At 49.4% G+C, this 24,125-nt stretch overlaps 1 protein-coding gene across 7 annotated transcripts in view; it reads left to right on the top strand.

The window, feature by feature from the left end:
• DIAPH3 (diaphanous related formin 3) overlaps window positions 1-24,125 on the top strand; it is a 2,562,783-nt gene that overhangs the window by 647,861 nt on the left and 1,890,797 nt on the right. For all 7 annotated transcript variants that reach the window (XM_069640497.1, XM_069640493.1, XM_069640496.1 and 4 more), the window contains one exon: window positions 23,478-23,552. In XM_069640497.1, the coding sequence (XP_069496598.1) occupies window positions 23,478-23,552 (75 nt within the window). The remainder of the gene's footprint in view (window positions 1-23,477; window positions 23,553-24,125) is intronic.

The raw sequence follows: 24,125 nt of genomic DNA on the forward strand, positions 1-24,125 counted from the left end.
GTGAAACTTGATTCCTTTTGATGGAAGGGAGTGGTAAGGAGTAGGAATAGAGATAGAAAATCGGATTTGGAGTAAAGCCCACCACCACAAGATGGTAAGCCAGCAGAGAAAGTGAAGACCCATTTTTGGAGCAAAATGGAAGGAAGGGATTTTGATTATTACTCAACTGCTAGGGGACCGAATGAATGGAAATTCACATTGCTTACACTTTAGTAGTCTATAAAACTTTCCCCATCTCCAAGTCAGCACACAAGGGCAAAGTAGAAATGAAATGAGTAAAATCGATTTTGGGAGAAAGCAAATGAAAAAGGGAAAAATACAGTAGCAAATGGAAACTCGTTTACACTGGGTTTACGACGGGCAGCTCAGCGAAGGGGTTTAGCTTACAGTAGGAAAATCAGTTTTCAATGACAAGGACAGAGGCACATAACAGGTAGACTTCTAGGCAAAAGGGATTGCTCAAAATGAAACAGTTTGGGGTTTAATAAGACATGCAAATAGAAATTAGTTTGGTAATACACACAATACATGGACAAATTCGGTGTTCAGTTACAAGGAGACTAATTCTTTTGAGGTAACACTTTAATTACTATAATAAATAAATGCAACACCAGGGACAAGATGGTTGATATCGAACTTCAACAATCTTGAACCGTCAATTTCAATGGGGGAATTCATTGATTTACTTAAGCAAAAGATACTAAGGATATATACAGACAAGGGAGAGGCTTTCCAAAGGAGATATGCTAAAATACACAGGCTAATAACAGATATTTCTATGAATTATACTGGCAATTTGGGGATTTCAAGAAGGTTTTCAATGGGGGAAATATTTGATGCAATACTACTAAAATGAGGGGCTTATGCAATTTATGGCTGGGGTATATGCTACTTACATAGCAATCCTTGGTTTAGGATTCAGGAAAGCCAGCTGGATCTCAGGACACTCTGGACAGCTAGGGCAAGGTGTCTGGTCCCTGCACTCTCAAAGATGGTAAGGTTCAGTCGCTTTCTCTCTGTCCTCCTTCTCCTGTCTCATCAGATTTTGTTGCGTCTCTGTCCTAGTACAGTCGCCCCTTATACGAATGACATCACTAACTTTACAATCTAGGGGGAGTACCCTGTAATTATCCCTGCTGCTCGGATAGGACAGTTTACCATTCCTGTCTCCGCCCCCTGGCATGACTGGTTCAAGGGAAGAGCATCTTCTGTCTGTTTGTACTTATTGCAATTCTTTGTTCTCATTACCACTTTTTGTCAAAAACAAGTTATGTCTCATAACTTCATAATGTTACTAGCCCCTGCCATATGAACTAGATATGCGGTTTTAGTTGGTCATAGGTAATTTGGTATGCCGACTGCCAACTCCGTACGAGGTAACATGGCCCTATGGCACATTTTTGTCATTTTCATAAAATGTACAATAGTTATGAGACTGCAAATGATAAAGCATGTTCCTAATTTCATTTTCCATCTTTTCACCAACTGTCCCATTTGTCACATGTTCACATCAGCCAGAAACTAGTCTTAACTGGCCATTTCAGTCTCCAAAGTCCTAGGTAAATGCATTTTATCTCTTTAAAACCTCCTGGAAATTACATGAAATCAAATTAATTCAGTCTGATTGCTGCAAAAAATGCTAAAATGAAATCCGTATTTTAATGTCAATTGTGAGTGTTCCCATCTGTGGGAGCGCAGCTTCATCCCCCAGTCATTTGTCTTCCTCTGGGCTCAGCCGGTGACCAGAGATTTTTATTAGTCCCTTTAGAACTTTGCAGTTTGCTCTTTGAGGTGGGTGCAGGAAGGGCTTACACCTCTTGTTCAAGCTTAAGCCACACTTTGCCTTCTTTGAAATCTCTGGGCTCCTACCTTCATGTCTGGTAGAGCAGGGAATTGACACCCTCTGCAGCATCACATTTTATTGCAGGGTTATTCACTGGTAGGTGCGACTTCCAGCTGGAAGCAGGGCTTTTAATTGTGAAGTTTTCCTGCCTCAGCCCAAACTGGTTTTTCCTGCAATAAGCATCTTTCGAGGGGATTGGGTCCTCCGACGTATTCCATATCTATGACATGTAATCACCACAGCTGTGCTGCTTCGGAAACTTTTTTCGGCGTCTGCGTCGATGACATCGATGCGCCGTCGTCGAGGGCCTCCTCCGACGTCATCCGATGTGATAAGTAGGACGCACGACGCCCGTAGCCTCAGTTCCGTTTTTTCCGCGAACGTGTTGCTTCGTGAATCTCGGTTAACGCCTTGGCTCTTTGGAGTTCTGTTCTTCTCGGTTCTTCGAACCTGTTCGTTTTGTGAAAATCCTTCGTGTGAAGATGTCTTCTACTTCGTCTTCGACCCCGCGTCTGGGTTTCAAGAAGTGCGGGGAGTGTGGGTCCAAGATGTCGGTGACGGACTCGCACGACGCCTGCCTCTGGTGCCTCGGGGAGGCCCACGACATGGATGCCTGTATCGACTGCCAGTCGCTCACGTCCAAAGCCTTACGCGAACGTAAGAAGAAGTTGTCGGTAGGTCGGGTGTCCAAGCCCAGGAAGTCGAAGTCTGCGGGGCTTTCGACGGATGATTCGAGGGGTGACTCTCCGCATCATCGTCGGAAGTCTCGTGGGTCTCCTTCTAGGAGTCGGTCTCGCCACTCCTCAGCCTCTTCGAGGCATTCTCGGAAGCGCCGACACCGGTCGTCTTCCAGGTCCTCTTCGGTGGGCTCTGCCCGGCACATCGCTTACCCCACCAGCCGTGCGATGCCGGAGCAATGGGCTTCCTTCGGGAAGAAAATGCTGGCGATTCTTGAGTCGCAGGGTACTAAGCCGTCCGCGCCCCCGAGTGGGGTCGGTCGTGATAGGTCGAGAGACACCGCTCGCAAGAGTGGTCGGCACGAGTCACGGGAGAGGTCCCGTTGGGACAAGGAGACTCGTTCTCGACATACCCGTTCCAGGTCCCGGTCCTCGACGCGTTCGAGACCGTGTGCACCTGTGAGGTCTTCGAGGAAGACATCGACGTCTGAGGCGTCAAGGGCATCGACAGGCTTTCTCGATGCTCCGAGGAAGTCGTCGAAGCCGTTGACGCTCAGGTCATCGAGGGACACGCTCGGGGCTCCGGCCTCGAGGGCTGTGTCGACGCCGCCGATGCTGGAGGCGCTGCATCTGACGTCGATGCCGATTTCCTCAATGTCGACGCCGATCCTCTCGGCGCCGATGCCGGTTCTCTCGACGCCGGCGCCGATTCGCTCGACGCCTTTCGTGTCGGAGGTACCCCGTGGCATGGGAGAACCCCCTAGGAATGCTCGGGTTAAGAGCAAGCACTCTCGGGTGCCTTCTTTTCGCCACCTGGACTATATTTCAGAGGCGGATGAGGATTCTGATGGCCTGGTTCCTAGTCAGGTTCCAGATGACATTGTCTCGGGCCATAGTCAGTTTGACGATTTGAGACAGTCACTGCATGATGCCAGTGGACTGGACACCTCTCCGGAGGTGGAATTTTGTAGGCCTGAGCCTGGCTCTCATGCCGATTCCTCGTACCGGCGCCTTATGGCTAGGGTTTCTGAGTACTTGGGATGGTCTGCTCCCCCAGGGGAGTTTGTGCAGGATGATCTGACGGACATCCTTGATGTTGGTCCCCCAACTGATCCGGTACTGCCGTTCCATATGGTTTTACAGAGAAGGGTGGCGGCGGCAGCTTGGACTGCTCCGGAGAGTCTCCCGGCGGTGGGCAGATCCTCGTCGCGTTAATACCGTCCAGCCAGTAGCGACCCCTGCTACTTGACCAGGCACCCCACTCCGGAGAGTTTGGTGGTGCAGGCGGCCACGGCCCCGGCAAAGCAGGCGTCGTACCCTACCATCCCTCCTGATAGGGACAACAAACGTTTTGATGGCTGGGCGAAGAAAGTGTTTTCTTCTGGTGGTATGGCGCTTCAGGCGGCCAACTCCATTTGTGCCTTGTCTCGTTTCACACACACTCTGTGGAACTGTGTTGCATTAGCGGCTGAACATATTCCCGAAGGGGACGAACGGGATGGTTTCCTCGCTATGGTCCAGGATGGTAAGGATGCCATGTGTGAGTCCGTTCAGTCGGGTTTGGACTTAGCTGAATGCATCAGTAGGTCCATGGCGGCGAGCACCGTAATACGCAGGTTTGCCTGGTTGCGGAAGTCGGGGTTTGCTCCTGATGTGCAGTCCTGGCTCCTCAACATGCCCTTTGACGGTGAACACCTTTTTGGCAGCAAGGCTGACGAGATCCTTGAGGTTGCAGACCTCAAAAGCTGCAGCGAAGTCGTTGGGCACTGCAGTTCGCCAACCTCTGCCTTTTCGTCCTAGGGGACAGCAGTGGAGGGGTGGTTCCTTTCGCTATTACTCCTTTAGTAAAGCGAGAGGAGCTGGCAGTCAAAGAGGCCAACGCAGGGGTACCAGAGGTGGACGACAGGGTACCCGTGGTGCCAAGGCCGCTCGGGGAGTTGCCTCTTTGCCCTCAGGTAACGCCGCGGCCGCTCCCATTCAGTCTTGAGGCCATGTCCCATGGTTCGCCGGTTGGGGGAAGGCTGGCGCAGCATCTTGTAGAGTGGCAAGCCATTACTTCAGATGTGTGGGTTCTGGGGATCATAACCCACGGCTACTGTCTTCCCTTTCGGCACAGGCCTCGCGACAATCCACCGGGGAACCTCTCTTTGCAAAGTCCGGATCCGCTCCTTGCACAGGAAATTCAAGCCCTGCTGGAGAAAGGCACCATAGAACTGGTGCCTGTAGCGGAGAGGAACAAGGGATGGTATTCCCCTTATTTTTTGATTTCTAAGAAAGACTGGGGATTGAGACCCATCATGGACTTGCGCGGTTTGAACAAACTCCTCAGGAAGGACAAGTTCAAGATGGTTACTCTCTCTCAAGTCCTCCAGGCCCTTCAGCTTCAGGACTGGTTGGTGTCACTCGACCTCAAGGATGCTTACTTCCATGTGCCGATCCATCCCAAGCACAAGAAGTACCTGAGGTTCGCGGTTGGCGACTCGCACTTTCAGTTTCGGGTCCTGCCGTTCGGATTGACCTCCGCCCCGAGGGTTTTCACCAAGCTCATGGTGGTGGTCGCAGCGCATCTCAGGCAAGGGGGGATTCACGTCTACCCCTACCTGGACGATTGGTTGATCAGGAGGAGCTCTCCCAAGCAAGTCCTGGATCATCTGTCCGTCACCTGCCACTCCCTTCACAGGCTGGGCTTCTCCCTCAATTTAAAGAAGTCCCATTTGATGCCAACACAGCGGCTCCAGTACATCGGAGCAGTGCTCGACACTTCCCTGGGGCAGTGTTTTCCTCCCCAGGTGAGGGCTCTTCACATTCAGCAGATGGTGCACAAGTTTCAGCATGCCCAGACGCTCCCAGCGTTCGAGTTCTTGAGGTTGCTCGGCCTCATGGCATCCTGCATTCTTCTGGTGCCAGAGGCTCGCCTGCGGATGAGATCTTTGCAGTGGGCGCTCAAGACGCAATGGTCGCAGTCCTCCGGCAGGATGTTGGACCCTGTTTAGGTGCCGCCCTCGGTCGCCCGGGACCTTCTGTGGTGGGCCATCGAAGGCAACTTGATGAAGGGAGCTCCATTTTGGCTTCCCTGGCCGGAGGTGACGATCGTGACGGATGCATCCCTCACGGGTTGGGGAGCTCATGCCAACGGGCTGACAGTCAGCGGTCGTTGGTCTCCGTCGGAGTCCAGACTCCATATCAATCTGTTGGAGCTGAGGGCCGTCAGGCTTGCCCTGAAGGCTTTTCTGCCGACTGTGCGAGGAAAGAGTGTCCTGATCCTGACGGACAACACAGTGGCCATGCACTACCTCAACAAAAAGGGGGGGGCAGGGTCACTTCCTCTGTGCAGGGAGGCGATGCAGCTCCAGTTCTGGGCCATCAAGCAGGAAGTTTCGATCTTGGCAGTTCATCTGGCCGGAGACGAAAACGTGACGGCGGACGCTCTGAGCAGGCAGAGCACGATCTCTCATGAGTGGGAGTTGGCTCAGGAGATTCTCCTGGAGATCTTCGCCCTTTGGGGGACCCCTCAAGTGGATCTCTTCGCCTCCAGTGTCAACCGGAAGTGCGAAAGGTTTTGCTTGTGGGAATTTCCTCCAAAAGGAGCCTTAGGAGACGCGTTTGTGGTGGAGTGGTCATTCCTGCTGCTGTACGCGTTTCCTCCAGTCCCCGTCATCCCGCAAGTGCTGCGGAGGTTACGGAAGTTCGGTTCCCGGATGATCCTCATTGCTCCGGCGTGGGCTCGGAGGACGTGGTACCCGGACCTTCTCGACTTGTCCATCTGCCATCCGCGTCGTCTTCCCTGCCGAGACGATCTGCTCTCACGGGGGGGGGGGGGGTCAGGTTCTCCATCCAGAGGTCAGATCCCTCAACCTTCAAGCTTGGCTTCTGAAAGGTTGAGGTATAGGGATTGGGACCTCCCTGAAGACGTGATGGAGGTGTTGCTTTCGGCCCGAAGGCCAGCAACAAAGTCTCTGTACCGTTGCCGTTGGCGTAAGTTCTGCGACTGGTGCAGAGTTCAGAATATGGATCCTTTTGCATGTGACATCCCCATGGTTCTGTCCTTTTTACTTTCTTTGGCCCACAGGGGCTTGCAAGTGGGTACCATTAAAGGTTACCTGGCGGCGCTGTCCATCTTTAAGCGCTCGTCTGAAGAGTGTTCTTACTTTAAAATCCCTTTGATTTCACAGTTCCTGAAAGGGCTCACTAATGTGTTCCCTCCGTCACCTTTCCTGGTGCCTGGTTGGGATTTAAACCGTGTTCTTAAGTTTCTTATAGGTGCTCCGTTTGAGCCTTTACATTCTTGCCCTTTGAGGCTGTTAACTCTGAAAACTGTGTTTTTAGTTGCGGTTACTTCCGCTCGCAGAGTGAGTGAGTTACAGGCACTTTCAGTTAAGCCACCCTTCACTGTATTTCACAAGGACAGGGTTGTCCTTAGAGTTCGTCCTTCTTTTCTTCAGAAGGTAGTGACGGAATTTCATTTGGCCCAGAAGGTTGTTCTTCCGGCATTCTATCCTCCTCCGCATCCTGGTAAGGAAGAGGAGAGGCTCCATAGGCTTGATCCTAGGAGAGCTTTAAGCTTTTATGTTTCACGCATGTCCTGGGTCAGAGTGGACGATCAACTCTTTATTGGTTACGCTGGAAAGCGTTTGGGGCAAGCTGTGACGAAACAGACTTTGTCTCGCTGGATTATTTTGGCCATCTCGGAGTGCTACCGCTTGGCGGGTAAGGACCCACCGGCTGGCTTGCGGGCCCATTCTGCCAGGGGTATGGCTGCGTCTACTGCCCTGCAGAGGGGTGTTCCTATTCGCAACATCTGTGATGCAGCCACCTGGGCTTCAGTACATACATTTGTACGTCACTATTCCCTCGATTCCATCCGAGCACAGGATCTGGCCTTTGGCAAGGCGGTCCTTTGCTCTGCTATTTGATTGGCTATTCTAAATTTTGATTCTAAATTCTTTCCCTCCTCCTTGCTCTGGTACTGCTTTGTGAGTCTGTCATAGATATGGAATACGTCGGAGGACCCAATCCCCTCGAAGAACAAGTTACTTTCTTACCTGGTAACGTTCTTTCGATGGGATGGTCCGACGACGTATTCCATATCGCTCCCGCCCTGCCTTCCCCGCTGCAGAATTTCTTTTGCGATTGCAGCTTACGTTCCGCAAGGCTTTGTGTCTGACTGGCAGTTGACTAGTGTCACACGTTCTGGGGGAAAAAACTAGAACTGAGGCTACGGGCGTCGTGCGTCCTACTTATCACATCGGATGACGTCGGACGTCAGAGGAGGCCCTCGACGACGGCGCATCGACGTTATCGACGCAGGACGCAGACGCCGAAAAAAGTTTCCGAAGCAGCACAGCTGTGGTGATTACATGTCATAGATATGGAATACGTCGTCGGACCATCCCATCGAAAGAACGTTACCAGGTAAGAAAGTAACTTGTTCTTTCAATGGTGACTGGAGTTTTGTGGGTTGGAACCTAATATTCATTTGCTTTGGTCAACCCCCACCCCCCCACATCATATTTCCTTGACATTTGCTTTGTGAGCAGTGCCATCTTTTCCCACTGTGGCTTTGTAAAGCCGTTTTTCTTTTCACACATGTGCAGGCCATTTTATGCTTTTAATGTTTAAAACCCTGTCTTGCAGGTCGCAGGATTCTTTGATTTCTCCTTTTTGAGCAAGTTTGCATTTGTTGTTGGTCCATTGATAGAGGGGTAGGCCCCCTTCCACATGGTTCTTTAATTTGACGTGAACAAAAGAAAAAGCCAAGTCGTTTTTGTTTGCAGTGTTTAAAGGGCTGCTGTTCAAGTCAAAGGGAAAGCAAAAGCTGTTTCTGCTTGTAGTGTTGAAATTCTTGCCCCTGATGTGAATTAAAAGTAAATCCAGGCTGTTTTTGGATGCAGTGTATAACTTCTTGTCATTCTGGTGAAATAAAAGCAAATCGGGGCCGTTTTTGCTTAGTTTTCAACTGCTTGCCACTCGTGACAGGGAAAGCAAAGCAAGGCCATTTTTGGTGGCAGTATTTAATTATATGCTGCTTTTCAGGTGAAAGGGATCTCTGGGGCCTTTAAATGCTCCCAACACTTTACACAAAGTCAGCATCTGTAGCACACATGTCTTTTTGTAATCTATTGGACAATGTTAGTAAGATTACAGTTCTGCGTCACACTCTACTAACTAAACGGAAGGGAGGCCCATTCTCGCTCATTCACTGGGCCTTATGTTGGGGAAAAAATGCCTTGGACTTGCCTGCATTAAATGGGTGTTGCACAACCCAGCGTTGCTCTCCTCTTATGGCCTGGCATGGCCTCTCTATCTTGGACACTCTGGGGCTGTCTTTTTACTCCACTATGCTATTATAAGGAAAGCCTCATGACTATAGAGTTGCTCCATGTATAATAGTGCAATTTAGGTATTTTGCACATGTTCCACTTGGCTTACTTCTGGCAACTTAGTGGACTTTCACTTCCATGGTGCCTCCAGGTATCAAAGACTGATGCTCCTTGCAATGTCCTTTTCTGTGAAGTCAATTCTGTTGATGCAATTCATATGCAAATTAGGAGGTTTGCATGTATTTTCCCCAAAGAGCTTGGACAGAGCTGTAATAGATGAGTTTCCTGCATCTGTAATGGTCTTGCAGTTTTATTTTATTTTTGTCTGTGTCGCAGCTGCCACTAATGTTACCCAATAAAGTTAATGTGCGGGTATGGGGTTTTTTTGCCAATGATAACTTATGGAATCGTACCAACTGCATTTGTGGATGAAAATAGCAGGTCTTTTTTCATGGCTCGGTCCACTAGCCCTCTCCCAGCCCCTCCGATTTACATGCTTTTAAAATTGCAGAAGATCTTCTGTATAGAGCTGGGTAAGTCTGGCGGGGCTCAGGCTGGTCCGAGCCCCACGTAGGCCTCTGGTCTGACCTGCATCTCGGCCCAGTGCCTATCCAAACAGGGGCCGGTCACAAGCCCCACCAGGTGCTCCCCCACTCTGTCTTAAAAAACAAATAAAGCACTTGCATCTGCCTTTCCCATCCTTGCTTCCCACTGTTAGAGCGCCAGCTGAAGGGGTGTGGCCGCACTAGGGCGCTCCCCGACAAAGTAAATAAACGGCATTTTGCCTCCTGCTCACCATCATGCACTACACAGGCCGATACTTCATTTTGTATACATGTATTTCCCCAATCCATTCCTCCCTCCCTCCCCTTCATTCTCGGGTACGCTTTGAGCGTTGTCTGCATATTTACCTGCGCATAGGAGAATGTTTAAGGTACACTCTTATATGGAGAGTGAAGGTCAATGAGGTGTATCACATTACATGCCTGCCTACAAACATTGAATTCTCCCAACACATACCACCTTTTATATACAGATAACTTGTTCCAGGCCAAGGTGTGGCTGGTTTCACAGCCAAAGCATTACTGTTGTGGCCTGAATGGATGACAGGACGCAGTAGGGTTTCTGACAGTCTTTATTGACTGAGAACAAGGGAGAATGTCTTAAGGCGGACTGGTGGCGCAGGGCGCTTACTCACTGTTAAACTGACCAGGTCCTGTGCTTCCCCAGTTACTTCACTGTGGAAGGGTTGTGCTCACCGGTGGCACGCCGTAAACTCATAGGGCCCCCATGAAGCCTCCAGTGGCTGTGGTGTTATGCCCTATGAGCTGTAGTGATGGTTCTGGAGTTGATTCTCCTTTTTGTGTAATCAGGAGCAGCGCTCCTGTACGACCGCTCTAGCTGGCAGGGCGCCAACTCTGAAGCGGGAACGTTTTCCCACGGAGCGTGGGCTCGCGAGATCCCGTGTATCGAGATCTCGCGAGAACACGCTCCCGCGATCACGTGATGTCCCCACACACCTCCTCTGCTGGGAAAAAAGGAATGGGAGGTCACTCCATGATGAAGTCCGCATATTTCCCGGGCTTCCTTCTCTCTCTCTGGGGCCTGCCAGGATCCGGGTATGTAGCGGGATCGATGAAGTGTCCTTGGGAGGGTGCTGGTGAATCGGGATCTCTTTGTCCAGCTCCTTGCTGTGATCCCCTGGGTGTGGTTGGGAAAAGGGAGCTTGCGAAGTCGTTGCGATGTTGCGGCTCTATGATGTCTCCACTCGGGAGATGATGGTTCTCGTATGGCTCTTGGCAGACCTGATCTCCTCCAGTGTCTCCAGGGGAGTGTACAGTATCATCTTTCCTGCGGTACATGGCTACCCTCTCTAGATTCCATCTCCTGCCATCGCTGGTGCGGATGTGGTTTGTCCCTCTCTCCATGACTTCTATGGGACTGCTGTATCTGGAACCTGTGGTGGTGTCCTTGTGGGGAAGTCGTATCTTCACCAGATCCCCTTTGTTGACTTGTGTGTGTCGAGCGGCTCGGCGCAAGTCCCCCTGTGCTTTCATTGCTTCTTTGTTGCGCTGCATACGGCACGTTACGTCAGCCATGTCGACGTCTTCGTCGGCCCTCACTTGCTGAAGCCATGGTGGTACCAGTGAGGATGCCGCCCTTCTCCCCCTCAGCAGATGGAACGGAGAAACACTTGTGACGGCGTTGGGGGTGAGACGGTGAGCCGCTACGGCTTCTTTGACCGTCTTGTATGGGTCTAGGCCCGAGGCGTGGGCCAGTTGCAGCGCCCCTTTGATGAAGCGGTTGGCCCGCTCGACTAGGCCATTTGCCTGTGGGTGGTATAGACTTGCTTTCCGCTGTTTGATGTTGTTAAGCTTGAGAAATTTTTCCATTTCCCTGGATACTAGTTGTACTCCGTTGTCCGTGACGAGTTCTTCGGGCAGGCCCTCCCGCTGAAATATGGCGGTGAGAGTTTCAATGACTGTTCCCGTAGTGATGTCCGGGGTGAAGTCAGCTTCCACCCATTTGGAAAAGTAGTCGACCAAGACTATCCCGTATCTGTGCTCAGGGGGCATGTTGTCCAGCGGCCCTATGAAATCCAGCCCCAGTTTTCGCCACACCCCTTTGGGGACTTCGGTGGGCAGCATGGGGGCTTGCCTCACGGCTAGGCGATTGTCGCTGTTGGAGCATTCGTGGCACCTATCGACCATCTGCCGAACTTCCTGGTCCATACCTGGCCACCAGTATGCGTCGCGTATCCTTCTTCTGGTCATGTTGCACCCTAAGTGGCCCGAGTGTGCTCTGCACAGTATGACTTTACGGATTCCGCTGGGTGGGATGATTTGATCACCTCTGAGAATGAGACCGTTCATGGCGGTAATTTCCTCATTCACCTTCCAGTAGGGACGAAGGCCTTCAGGGATCGCTCTCTCGTTGGGCCATCCATTTCGAACCCAGGTGCTTACGTGCCTTAGAGCGAAGTCCTGCTCGAACTCTTCTTGCCAGTGGCGCTCGCTCATTTCCATGTACTCGACGTTCCTCAGGTCGCCGATGGACGCAACGACACATTCGTCTTCCAGGAATGTGGTGCCGGGGGCGCTTTGGTTGAGGAGCCTGGACATGCAGTCCGCTTGTGCGTTTTTCCAGCCCGCAATGTGTTGTATCTCGTAGGTATACTCTTGGAGCTTCGCGGCGATCCTGGCCAGTCTGGGGGTGGCCGTCTTGGTGCCGCCCGGGCTCAGCATGTGGATTAGCGGCTTGTGATCGGTGATCAACTTGAATCTTGTCCCCCATACGTATGATCTGAAGTAGTCGACGGCCCAAGCGCATGCCAACATCTCTTTCTCTACCGTAGAGTAATTCTTCTCGGATGAGGATAATGCCTTGGATGCAAACGCCACAATGTTCTCTGTGTCGCCCTTTTTCTGGGTCAAGGTGGCCCCTAGGCCGTATGCGCTGGCGTCAGTGGTGATGTAGGTGTCCCATTCAGGGTTGTATGGTTTAAGGCACGGCGCGTGTAGAATCCTATTCTTGATTTCGCCGAAAGCCTCATCTTGTTCTGGGCCCCAAGAATACGCTGCCCCCTTCTTCAGAAGCTCCCTCATGGGAGACGTGGTCTCAGAGAACCTGGGGACGAATTTGGCATAGTACTCAGCTAGGCCTAAGAATGAGCGCAGTTCCTCTTTAGACATCGGCGCCGGCGCCTCAGTAATGGCCTCCATGAGGTTCCTTTTGGGGCTCACCCCATCACTCGAGATGCAGTACCCAAGATACTCTACTTTGTTTACCCCGAAGACACACTTTTCATGGCGTAGGTGAATGCCTTCCTCCTGAAGTCTGCTTAGGACTGACTTGAGCGCCTTGTCATGGGTCTCGCTGTCCTTGGCGTATACCAGAATGTCGTCTTGGAAGAATGAGACATTGGTGAGGCCTTTCAATAGGGAGTTCATCATCCTCTGGAATGCGGATGCTGCGGACGATAACCCGAAAGGCATGCGGGTGTATTGGAAGGTGCCGAAAGGAGTGATGAACGCCGTCGGGGGGCGGGAGGACTTGTGTAGGGGAATCTGGTGATAGGCATCACGCATGTCCAGCTTCGAGAAAATGGCCGCCTCTTTCATTATGAGGACGATCTCATTGATGCTGGGGAGCGGGAAGCTACCCGTGATCACCTCCAAGTTCAGGCTTCTCAGGTCGATGCAGATCCTGAGGTCGTTGCTGGACTTCTTCTTAACTAGTACCACCGGACTCAGCCATTGCGAGGATTCCACGGTTTCAATGGTTCCTTCCTCGACCATCTTCCTCAGGTGAGCGTCCAAAGCTGGTCTTGCGGTGGCAGGTACCGCCCTTACTTTGTGCTTGACTGGGGTGGCGTTGGGTTTCAGTCGAATTTTGTGTACGAAGTTTCTCACTTTTCCCGGTCTCTCGGAGAACAGGTTTGGAAAGATCTCCTTATAGTTTTGCGCTGCTCCTGACGAGATCATGAGCACCTGTTCCGGAGTGCTGGGATCTAGTTTCATGCTGAGTTTGTGTTGGTCATCCCACCCCAGCACGGCTGGACCTTTGGGGGAAAAATACACCTTGGTGGTGGTAGACCTCCCCTTGAAATCGATGCGGGCCTTGATGTAGCCCAACAGGTCGACCGTTGCCCCTCCAAACACGGTGGGTTTTTGCCTGGTGGATCTAATCTCCACTCTTTCTTGTCCCATCATCTCCTTGTACGTGTCGATGGGCAGAATGGTGAGGTCGGATCCCGAATCAGCCATGACGCGCGTTTCCATTCCGTCCACTTTAATGGTGCAGTGGGGCTTTTCTCTCCTGGCATGGGGGGCATTGACCATGACAACCATGGGTCTGTCCAGCAGTTCATCCTCATCGGTGGAGGTGCAGTCACCGTCGACACGGGACACGGTTTTCTCCCGCCACATGCATGCTGGAGCCACGTGGCCAATGCGTCCGCACTTGGAGCATTCTTTATTCCTGGCGGGACAGTCGCGGTCGTTCGCCATGTGCTTGAGACTGGCGCATCTGTAGCATTTCGGTGCCTCCTTTTTCCTGGGACTTTTGTCCTTGGGGCCGTCGCGGGATTGCTTGTCTCTGCGACCTCTCCATTGTAGTGCCGCCATTTCGGGCACAGGCAGGTGACTTCCCGCCTCCTTGCGTCTGCTGGAGGTTTCTTCCTCCGCCCTGGCAATCTGGATGGCTTTATCGAGGGTGACCTCCTTCTCCTGGATGAATTTGTCCTGCACTTTCCTAGAGTTGGTGTGGACGACGAGCATGTCGCAGATGACCTGTTCTGCATTTTCTCCGAAGGCGCACAGAGAAGCGAGTTCCCTCATCCTGGTGATGTAGTCATCCACGGTCTCGCTCCCTTCCTGTTTGCGAGTGTAGAATCTCAACCTATGCAGTACAATATTCTCCTTATTAGTGAACCTCTTCATGATGCGACGCGTGGCTTCTTTGTACACGTCGTCGTCATCGGCGTCTTCGTCGGCCGCCGGTATTTCTTTAAGGCCTGCAAAGATGCGCTGACCTTCAACCCCTAGCGCATTCAACAGCATCGCCCTCTTCCTGATGGGGGCATATCGCGTGCCGCCCAGCGCTTCCAAGTAGGTGGAAAAAAGGGGTTCCCATTGCATCCACGGAATCGCCGGTGTCCCTGGCAGGGGGAGAAACGCAGGGGGTGGCGTGGCGCCTTGCATGGTGGGTCCGTGGGACTTCAGGTATCCTCGTATCCTCGTCGCCAGTTATGTTGTGGCCTGTTGTGTCGCAGCTGCCACTAATGTTACCCAATAAAGTTAATGTGCGGGTATGGGGTTTTTTGCTAATGATAACTTATGGAATCGTACCAACTGCATTTGTGGATGAAAATAGCAGGTCTTTTTTCATGGCTCGGTCCACTTGCCCTCTCCCAGCCCCTCCGATTTACATGCTTTTAAAATTGCAGAAGATCTTCTGTATAGAGCTGGGTAAGTCTGGCGGGGCTCAGGCTGGTCCGAGCCCCACGTAGGCCTCTGGTCTGACCTGCATCTCGGCCCAGTGCCTATCCAAACAGGGGCCGGTCACAAGCCCCACCAGGTGCTCCCCCACTCTGTCTTAAAAAACAAATAAAGCACTTGCATCTGCCTTTCCCATCCTTGCTTCCCACTGTTAGAGCGCCAGCTGAAGGGGTGTGGCCGCACTAGGGCGCTCCCCGACAAAGTAAATAAACGGCATTTTGCCTCCTGCTCACCATCATGCACTACACAGGCCGATACTTCATTTTGTATACATGTATTTCCCCAATCCATTCCTCCCTCCCTCCCCTTCATTCTCGGGTACGCTTTGAGCGTTGTCTGCATATTTACCTGCGCATAGGAGAATGTTTAAGGTACACTCTTATATGGAGAGTGAAGGTCAATGAGGTGTATCACATTACATGCCTGCCTACAAACATTGAATTCTCCCAACACATACCACCTTTTATATACAGATAACTTGTTCCAGGCCAAGGTGTGGCTGGTTTCACAGCCAAAGCATTACTGTTGTGGCCTGAATGGATGACAGGACGCAGTAGGGTTTCTGACAGTCTTTATTGACTGAGAACAAGGGAGAATGTCTTAAGGCGGACTGGTGGCGCAGGGCGCTTACTCACTGTTAAACTGACCAGGTCCTGTGCTTCCCCAGTTACTTCACTGTGGAAGGGTTGTGCTCACCGGTGGCACGCCGTAAACTCATAGGGCCCCCATGAAGCCTCCAGTGGCTGTGGTGTTATGCCCTATGAGCTGTAGTGATGGTTCTGGAGTTGATTCTCCTTTTTGTGTAATCAGGAGCAGCGCTCCTGTACGACCGCTCTAGCTGGCAGGGCGCCAACTCTGAAGCGGGAACGTTTTCCCGCGGAGCGTGGGCTCGCGAGATCCCGTGTATCGAGATCTCGCGAGAACACGCTCCCGCGATCACGTGATGTCCCCACAATTACGTTTGCTGCATGATAAATAAAAGGTTCACTGTCGGTTGTATTAGGGTGACAAAATTAAGGGATGGCGTTTGACTGGGCTAGGAGGGGAAGGGATTAGGTTGTGTGCAATTCGCGTATTTACTTATCGCTCTAGCTGGACTCGGCCGGTGGTGGCGGGCTCCTTGAGACAGACCTGACCCCCAGGGCCCGGCCCTGACCACGAATTCCTTGGCGCACCCAGCTCTCCTCCTGTATACTTGCTAAGCTGCTATGGAATGCCAAATACCAATCAGTTTGATGGTGTAAGCTGCTTCCATTATTTTAAAGAATCAGTACAGTGATGTGAATTTTTGTCTTGTTGGCATGGGTTCGCGTTTCTATCCCTGTTTCAAAGCTTTATCGACTTTAGAGAATCTCCCGGATCTCACTATGGCGTGCTAGGCCATGGTACGATCTATTTATTACTTTAGTTGTTGCAAATGTCCTTTATTCACCGCTTCCGTGAAGGAGAAAAATGCATGCTACTGGCCTGCATGTCGTTAAATAGACTCAAAAGTACTGAGGGCGACTACGCTTAGTGCGGTTTCTGATATTGGCCAGGCTGTAGACCGGTCACACTGAAAAACAGACATAGCCATGCACGCAGAGCAGCGCCGAGAAGGCCGGGGCAGGATTTAATGATGGGAAAAAATGGCCGCCTAAGGGCAGGCACATGGTTAAAACACGTTGCAGACTCTCCTTTCTGTGGAAGCGCGTGGAGAATCATTGTAGAAAACAGGACGGCATGGTGGAATTTGTCTGTGTTTCCAGCCTCAAAGGTCAAACCTCACAAGGTATCGTGTTAATGGGTTTTTCTTTTTGGTAATTTCCTCGTTTATTTGTTCTCGGAGCCCTACGCTGACCTCTCCTCGCACTCGCCGATTTCCTCACACCCGTGGCAGATTGATAAATGGACACCACGCAGATAAATATCACGAAGCCGCGCATCTTATTGAAAACCTAAGCAAGAAAAATATATATTTTAATAAAGAAAAAAAAATCTATGTCGACGGACTGCCGGCGAACCATGCTCTAAAAACAGCTGCGTGGCGGCTTTGCCTGTTCTTCATGCAATATAAACGATCCCGAAGAGAATGATTAATACCCCGTCTCTTTTCGCAGATTGGCAAAAAGTAAACAACCACTCTTAAGTACACTTGCATACAGATGTTTGTGCTGGAAATGACAAGGTAAAAATGACACCCCGAAATATCCAGCGGTAAATCAAATCATTTCGTATTGCCATTCAGTGCCCGTGCCTTGATAATCAGCAGGCGGCTTGCCTTCAAGCATCTCATAATCAGATCCGAGCCTGGATGTCGGTGTAAGTTTCGAGGTGCGGCAAAAAGGCTTTTACCGCGATTCAATTTGTCTGAAGGAGGGTAGATACCGAGACGGAGTTTTAAATTAATTTGTTTTTTTCCCCTTCTGCCGGGAGAACTTGTTTCCCAAAGGGTGCTTGAAATATGCACGGAATTTCAAATCTTTACAGCCGAATGTACTTCAGGCTCCTTGAGAATATTAGCCAAGGTACAGTTGCTTTTTAAACAAACTACAGGAGCGCTGTCAACAACCGGGGATGTGATTCTGGAGTACGTCTGGCTCGCGCAGGGAAATAAAAACCGGCGCCATGCAAATTAGATCTGCAAGTTGCACAGAGTGTGGAAAAAAAGTGCGCAAATGTGTCAAAACATGTCACTCGATTTGAATCAATAACAAATACAGCCACTTAAAGTATGAAGTGATTTTTTTTATTTTAATTAAATTCCTTTTGTGTTTTTGCTGTTGAAGTGACGTTACAGCTCATTTGGTAGAGGGCACGCGGTGTGGAACCTGTTCAAATCCCGCCGCTACCCACTCAACCTTGATTAAGTACATTTATAAAGCGCACCTCTTTAACCAGTCTTTCCGCGGTCAGTCGTTTAAGGTTTCTACTGACCGCGCGAAATGGAGGCAGTCCACGGTTTAACTCTTTATCAGCAGGGGTTGCCTTTTTTGTGGTTTTTTTCGCTGTTTTGTAGCTTTTAGACTTTATATTTGTGGATTGTGTAGTATTGGCCACCGACCTATCCATGCTATCTTACGTTGGGTAGCGTGATTTTATTTAGCAGGTTGCAATTTGCCGAGGGACTAGTACTATATACACTTTTATGGACAATCGCATCCTCTACGTCTGTGTTGGTGTTGTGCTCTGTTCCCCTCTGTTCTGTCTATGTATTTCTGGTCGTCATTTCATTTTTACCAATTATTTCCTTTCTGGAAAGCACTTTGCCCAATGTGCTAGAGAAGCAAATGAAACCAACCAACAATGGCCAGTTTTGGTGAAGCACCAAAATACCCATCATTTCCGATTGGCGACAACACAAAAGACGTGGCCCGTTGTATGCCATACAGCTCACACACACACCTAGCCAGCTGCTCTAAACCTACCCGACTCTATTTCCATTAAAGCTTTAAGTCTTCAACATTGCCACAGTTATGAAAAATCACTGTTTGCTCGTGTTTTTGCATACTTTAGGAACCTCTGCCGGACCATCCACAATATGCAGGGGAGGAGGGTTGAGGGGGGTCAATGGAGCAACGGAGGGCTGGCCTTGGGAGCACAGATCAAGCAATGGGGCATTCCCCATTGCAGGAGGGGCAAAGCTAGGCAAGTGCATTTGGAGGGACAGGAACCATGCAAGGTCCAGGTTTTGTTAGTGGGATTTAAACCTGGCACCACTGCAATTTGTATGATCTTCAGGTGCTCTGGCGGATCTAAAAACAAGGGAGGGCCTGGTTTGTGGGTGGGCGGAAGGATGGATTGATCGTGTTGAGATTGTGTTTTTGGACACTTTTTAAACCTAAAAACCTATGTTAGGATATTTTCAGCAGAGTACAATCCTAGCCAATAACTTGACAGGTATCCACACCAGATGTTCAAGTGCTCTTGTGGTTGTGTCCCAACCCTGGGTCCCAATGACGGGGGTTTAGAATCCCAGCATTGCAGATCTCAAACCAAACACTTTAAGAGCTGTGAGAAACCTGAGGGTATCCTCGCACCTGCTCCCCTTGGATCCTCTTCTCAGGTGGCCACTTTTGGATCCTGACCCTGGGGGGTGGAGGAGCGAGGGAGGATCACCTGGGTGGAGGGTCCTTGGGACTGGCGAGAGGATATCCACAAGCAGACATGGTATCCCCCCTTTCCCTATTGAAGACCAGCCTAACTCGCCCCCAGGCTTTATGGGCTATTGTAATACCTTTCGCTACAGTTTCCTTCCTTTAACCCACTATGGTACTGGGATGAGAAAAAGGCAACTCATGAACACTTGTAGGTCATTTCACCACTCCAGTACTAAGAGGAGGAAGAGGCCTGCAGAGTATTGTGAAGAACAAGTATGTCCTTTTAATTATGGTCCGGCAATTGCACTAAGTCACCACCACCTGAGGTCACACAGCAGGCTGGAGTGTGGGGCTGGCTGGAGTTGGAAGCTGGTGTACCAGAGAGACCGGAGAGGGAGAGAGGACCAGAGACGCGGGGAAGGCCCAGAGACGGTCAGAAAATCATTTGCTCTCCTTGTGTCGGGCACAAGCTGTAGAGTGCCAAAGTTCTCCAGCGGTCCCTGACCTCCGGGGGAGCAAGTGGTGCTCTCCCCGACCTCTGTGAGAGAAGGGCGGAGACCGTGAAGGCAGGAAAATCCAAGCAAGGAAGAAAGCAAAGCTGACACGAGCTGCCGACTGAGGCCAGTGAATGCAGAAGGGGAAAACTCATACCGGGACGCTACAAAACCGCCAATAAGCCTTACATGAATAACAAACCTTACAGAAACTGTTCTGAACACTTTTTTGATTACCGAGGCAAGTGTTTACAAACTTGACCGCACTGAAAGCATTATTGAATACCATACAGAATGTAAACCAGTAATAAGTGTGATTGAATACGCATTTTTCAATGCCACACAGAAAGAAAGCAAATTAACAGATTCTGAATGGAATAAAAGCAACGTTGTATAGGTGGCAAGTACCGCAGAATGAATTGACTGAAATACAAGTATTGGCTAAGCAAGTAAAATCCCAAAAAGGCTGCGAGAAGAGTATTGACACAGGCCAAGTGGTCAAAGGACTACAGGTTCGGAGACCTGTAATGGCAGGAGCAAGAGAAGTTTTGAGAGAACAACTAAGTGAATGGTGGCCAAGGCAGCCACAATACAGTGTTGGAAGAAAAGTAAACGTGATACAAGACTTACTCTTCACTGTTAAGGGAAAGCAGTGAACTGTGGTTGATAAAGCAGATGAGAAGGGCTATTGGTTGCGTGACCTGTGATGGGTGGACCATGTGGTCTGTCAACTGCGCCTAGACCGTGTGCCCTAGACAGAAAAGTAGGGCAAGTACACAAGTAAGGATCTCTTGCCCTCATATGTGACATGTCGAGCATCATTGGGTGTGTTGAAGCAGAGAGTAACATCACAGAAGGCGATCCTTATGGGCTTTCAAATGCCTGCCAACCAATTGCGTTCATATGCGGCTCAGCTGTGTAATGTACCCGAATCATGGTGGAGCTCTCCCTGTTGCTTTAACAGTCAGCGCTTCTAGGGAAACACTAAATCCGGTTGGTTTTGACACCATCCATGGATCAGTAAATCCAAATTGCTGTGGTAGACTTAGTTTAAGTCAGAGGCTCACAGGACATTCTGGTGACAGAGCAACAGTCAGTTTGAAGGCCTAAAGGACATCCATTGAAGTGAAGTTTTTTGGGGGCCGATCATGAGAAGTCTAGAACTAATCCATCGGGTGATGTGATGAAATATCATTCTGGAAAGTTTATAGATCAAGCCAGAAGCGTTGGGAAACATTCTTGCAACGGCCAAAACGGAGTCGTTAACTCACGGTAGCTCTGTAGTTGCAAGTTTGGCGTAACGTTTTGTAAAATCAGTAATATTTGGGAAATAGGCTTTCCATATCTGATCTGATTGGTCCTGAATAGGGGTGGATCTGTATGCCAGGTGAAGAATTTGGGCAGTTGGTCCTTTTTACTGGAAACAAATAAATTAACTAAGACCAAAAAGGTGGAGGGGTGAAAATGTATTTTTGTGAAACATCCAGGTTCTTAGTGCGTGACTATTTTAGAAAGACACAAGAGCTATTCTTATTGTTTGCAGATGCTCCTGTCCGGGAAATATAAGATATCGTTTGCAAGTTTCGGTTGTTTTAATTTCTCTGCATAAGTGATTTCTGTACCCGACGGCTGAGACCTCAGCAGAACACAGAAATTCATCCTTTCATTAACTTATTTAGAACAAAATTGCATTTTTAGCATTTTAATCTGTTTCTGTAGAAACGCGTTTTTGAATGGGTTCACCCCCTCACCAATCCCTGTGGTAGTTGTGTCTGAACTTTATTACCTTCCACGAAGGCCGACTTCTGATGCAATCAAATCTGGGCAATTGTCTAAGACGGCTCTGCCATCGCATGTGTTCTTGAGCAACTGGAGGAGTGTTGCTCTCTTCCCTCTTAAGAGAGAGAGATGCTACTCGAGAAGGTTAGGTTTCTGCATAGGTGGAGGGGCTTTGATTCTCTGTCATGGCCTGTACTGAAGAGGGCCTCGTAATATGACCTTGGAAGAGGCCAAAAGCATCAATATCCTTTAAAATATTTTGATTGGAAAGTCATTTTTTGTGCCGATGGTCTTTCTGGGGAAGAATCGAGTGCTGGTTTGAGTCCAGGAAACCCACAAATTAGCGCGTATGGGCTAGAATGGACGTGTAAACAATGTGGACTGTCGGAGAGTGTAGACATCGCCATTTATCCACATTTGGTTTTGGGGTTTTCGTGCTCGAGATTTCTTGTTTTCAAGGTAAACCATTTTTCTTACTGTATTCTTTGAGACATGAGAAAGGAGAGTGCTGGTTTGACAGGTTTGGAGGTTTGGTGTGCACTTTGAGGTGCCAGATCTCCATAGGAGCGCTAACATGAAAAGAGCCAAGTTATCTTGGTGATCAATGTGTTGGCGATATTTTATCCAGTGGGTAGGCTGAAGTTCTGCTCTTGTCCTAGAGCACAGCTGCAGAGATTGGAAGGCGCAGTCTGCCTGTGATCTGGCAAAGGAACACCGAACTCGGCAATTAGTGTTTCACACTGAACTATCTTTTGAACCATCATGACACACACTTATTAACAGCAATTTTAACGTTTGTTGTGATCCACATAGTCCCCAAACAATGGTGAAAATGCTACACAAATGGTGCTATGATTAACATAACTGTGTTTACTATAGTGAAAAGGATTAATTGATCAGATTAGACCCTGATTTAAACATCCAGGTAGCGGGTTGAGAAACTCAGCATTACGCTGCAGTCTCAAGGTGCGTTTTTAGTTTTTTTGATTAAAACTGCACTGAGTTAATCAAGCAGGTGGGGGCATGCCCCATTTTCCTTTCTATAAAGATGTCTCTGCCCTGCGTGCTCTCTGGTGGGGATTGGAATGCGGGGAACAGACTGCTCCCACTCCCTCCCCTAACCTGCTTACGGGTCTTGCGATGCAACGGCGTTCATAAGATTCGCAGTTTGGATCAAATGCAGGCTCCCCCCCTAGGCCGAACTAAAACCAAAAAAGTGATGGGTGGAAGGTTTCGATTTAATCTAAACCACTGGCTTTGCTCTTGGCAACCTTCCACTCCACTGTTCTTTAGCCCGTCTGCACCGTTGCAAAAGGGATCCAGCCATATGTAAATCAGTCGGGTACTTCTGCCACTGGCTCTAGCCTATATACCACTGGGTGCCATACACTGCCTCCTAGCCAAAATATTGTAATGAAGAGCGGGGCACATGTGGGTGAACAAGGTCAGCACTCTATTGTGTAGCGCCCCACTGACCAGCTTTGCGACCAGCCCATACAATTGCAGTCACCACCAGCTCTGGATCTGAACTCTCACATTACATTTAATTTCTCACCACACTGGCTCGTGACCTTTTGGCATACTCCACCAGCTTCCATGCCTTTTTAGGTCTTTCCAAATCTTATCAGAGGGGACACCAACCAGTTTCCTTCCAGATGGGTTGGCCTAGTACTCACATTATCCTCTCCTCTGACCATGCTGGCTGGGGCTCATGGGCATTAACGGCCATTACATTTGCAGGGCGACTGGTTGGCTACTCCTGTCTAAGACATCCAATGGGCTATCCCATGCATATAACTCCAGCCTTAAGAATCCATAGTTTCATGTACGTAATTGAGAGCCATAGGTGAAGGCAAGTGGTGTTTCCCGAATACTGACGCTTCTGAAGGCACGCATACTGATACAAAAGGCACCTTTTGAGTCGGAATGCACAACTTCATCGTTCAGACATCGCTCGTGAAGACTTGAGTAACTATGACAATGTCCCAATAGATCCATATGATTCTGTGAAACTCCTAGTACCGGAACGGTACGGTAGGCACACATTCATTGTCCTTGTTTAGGTGTAATCTTCTGAGTATCGTCGATGAGCATCATAGTGGTATTTGTGGTTGTATTGCAATTGTGGTTGTATGTAAAAATGAAGTCCCTAGTAAGTAGTGTTTTTGGTTTGAGTTAATGTTTACGTTATTGACTTTCGGTGCATCAAAAAACCTACATATTGCTTAAACTGCTAACTATGTCCACATGTACTAATGGTTTTGTCTCTACATTTGTTTATTTTAGCTGGGTTGAAAACTTTGGCCATGAAGGACTCGGATTATTGTTGGACATTTTGGAGCGACTAGTGGATGCCAAACAGTAAGGATATTCCTTTTCCTTTGCCTACGCCTGCCTCTCCCTCATAGCACGACATGAAGCTGCAGGCTACCAGCGTCACAGGAAATGTTTACAAGTTAAATGTTCAGTCCCCTTTTTGAATAGTCCATAGACAATCCTAACCAATCTTTACAAAGCAATGTCACTGTGATGTAATAGATTGTTGGCATCAACATGCATTTCAGTAATGTCACCAGCAGCCTCTACGTTGAGCATTTCGGTTGGGTGATACTGTATGTAAGTATGTGCTCTGTAAAGCGCTTTGGATAACGGCGCTATATAAATAACACATCATTACCATATCTATGTTGATCATATCCCATACTTTGTATGACTTAGCTTGATAAAGACTTCAGCATGCATAGTTGGCGTCTTGTCGCCACCCACATAACCCCATCTCACTACCCTTTTGTTCCATCGCTGATTGGCATATATTTCAACAGTGTTTTTTGTATTCCTCGTTTTGATTTTTGCCGTGTTTTTATTTAATACTGAGTTTTCTTACTTTTTCCACCTAGTTCTCAGTAACTGCATTTCCTGCTGACAATTGAGCAC

The sequence above is a fragment of the Ambystoma mexicanum genome, chromosome 7q (assembly GCF_040938575.1).
Source record: "Ambystoma mexicanum isolate Mex_15411 chromosome 7q, UKY_AmexF1_1, whole genome shotgun sequence".
Taxonomy (NCBI): domain Eukaryota; kingdom Metazoa; phylum Chordata; class Amphibia; order Caudata; family Ambystomatidae; genus Ambystoma; species Ambystoma mexicanum.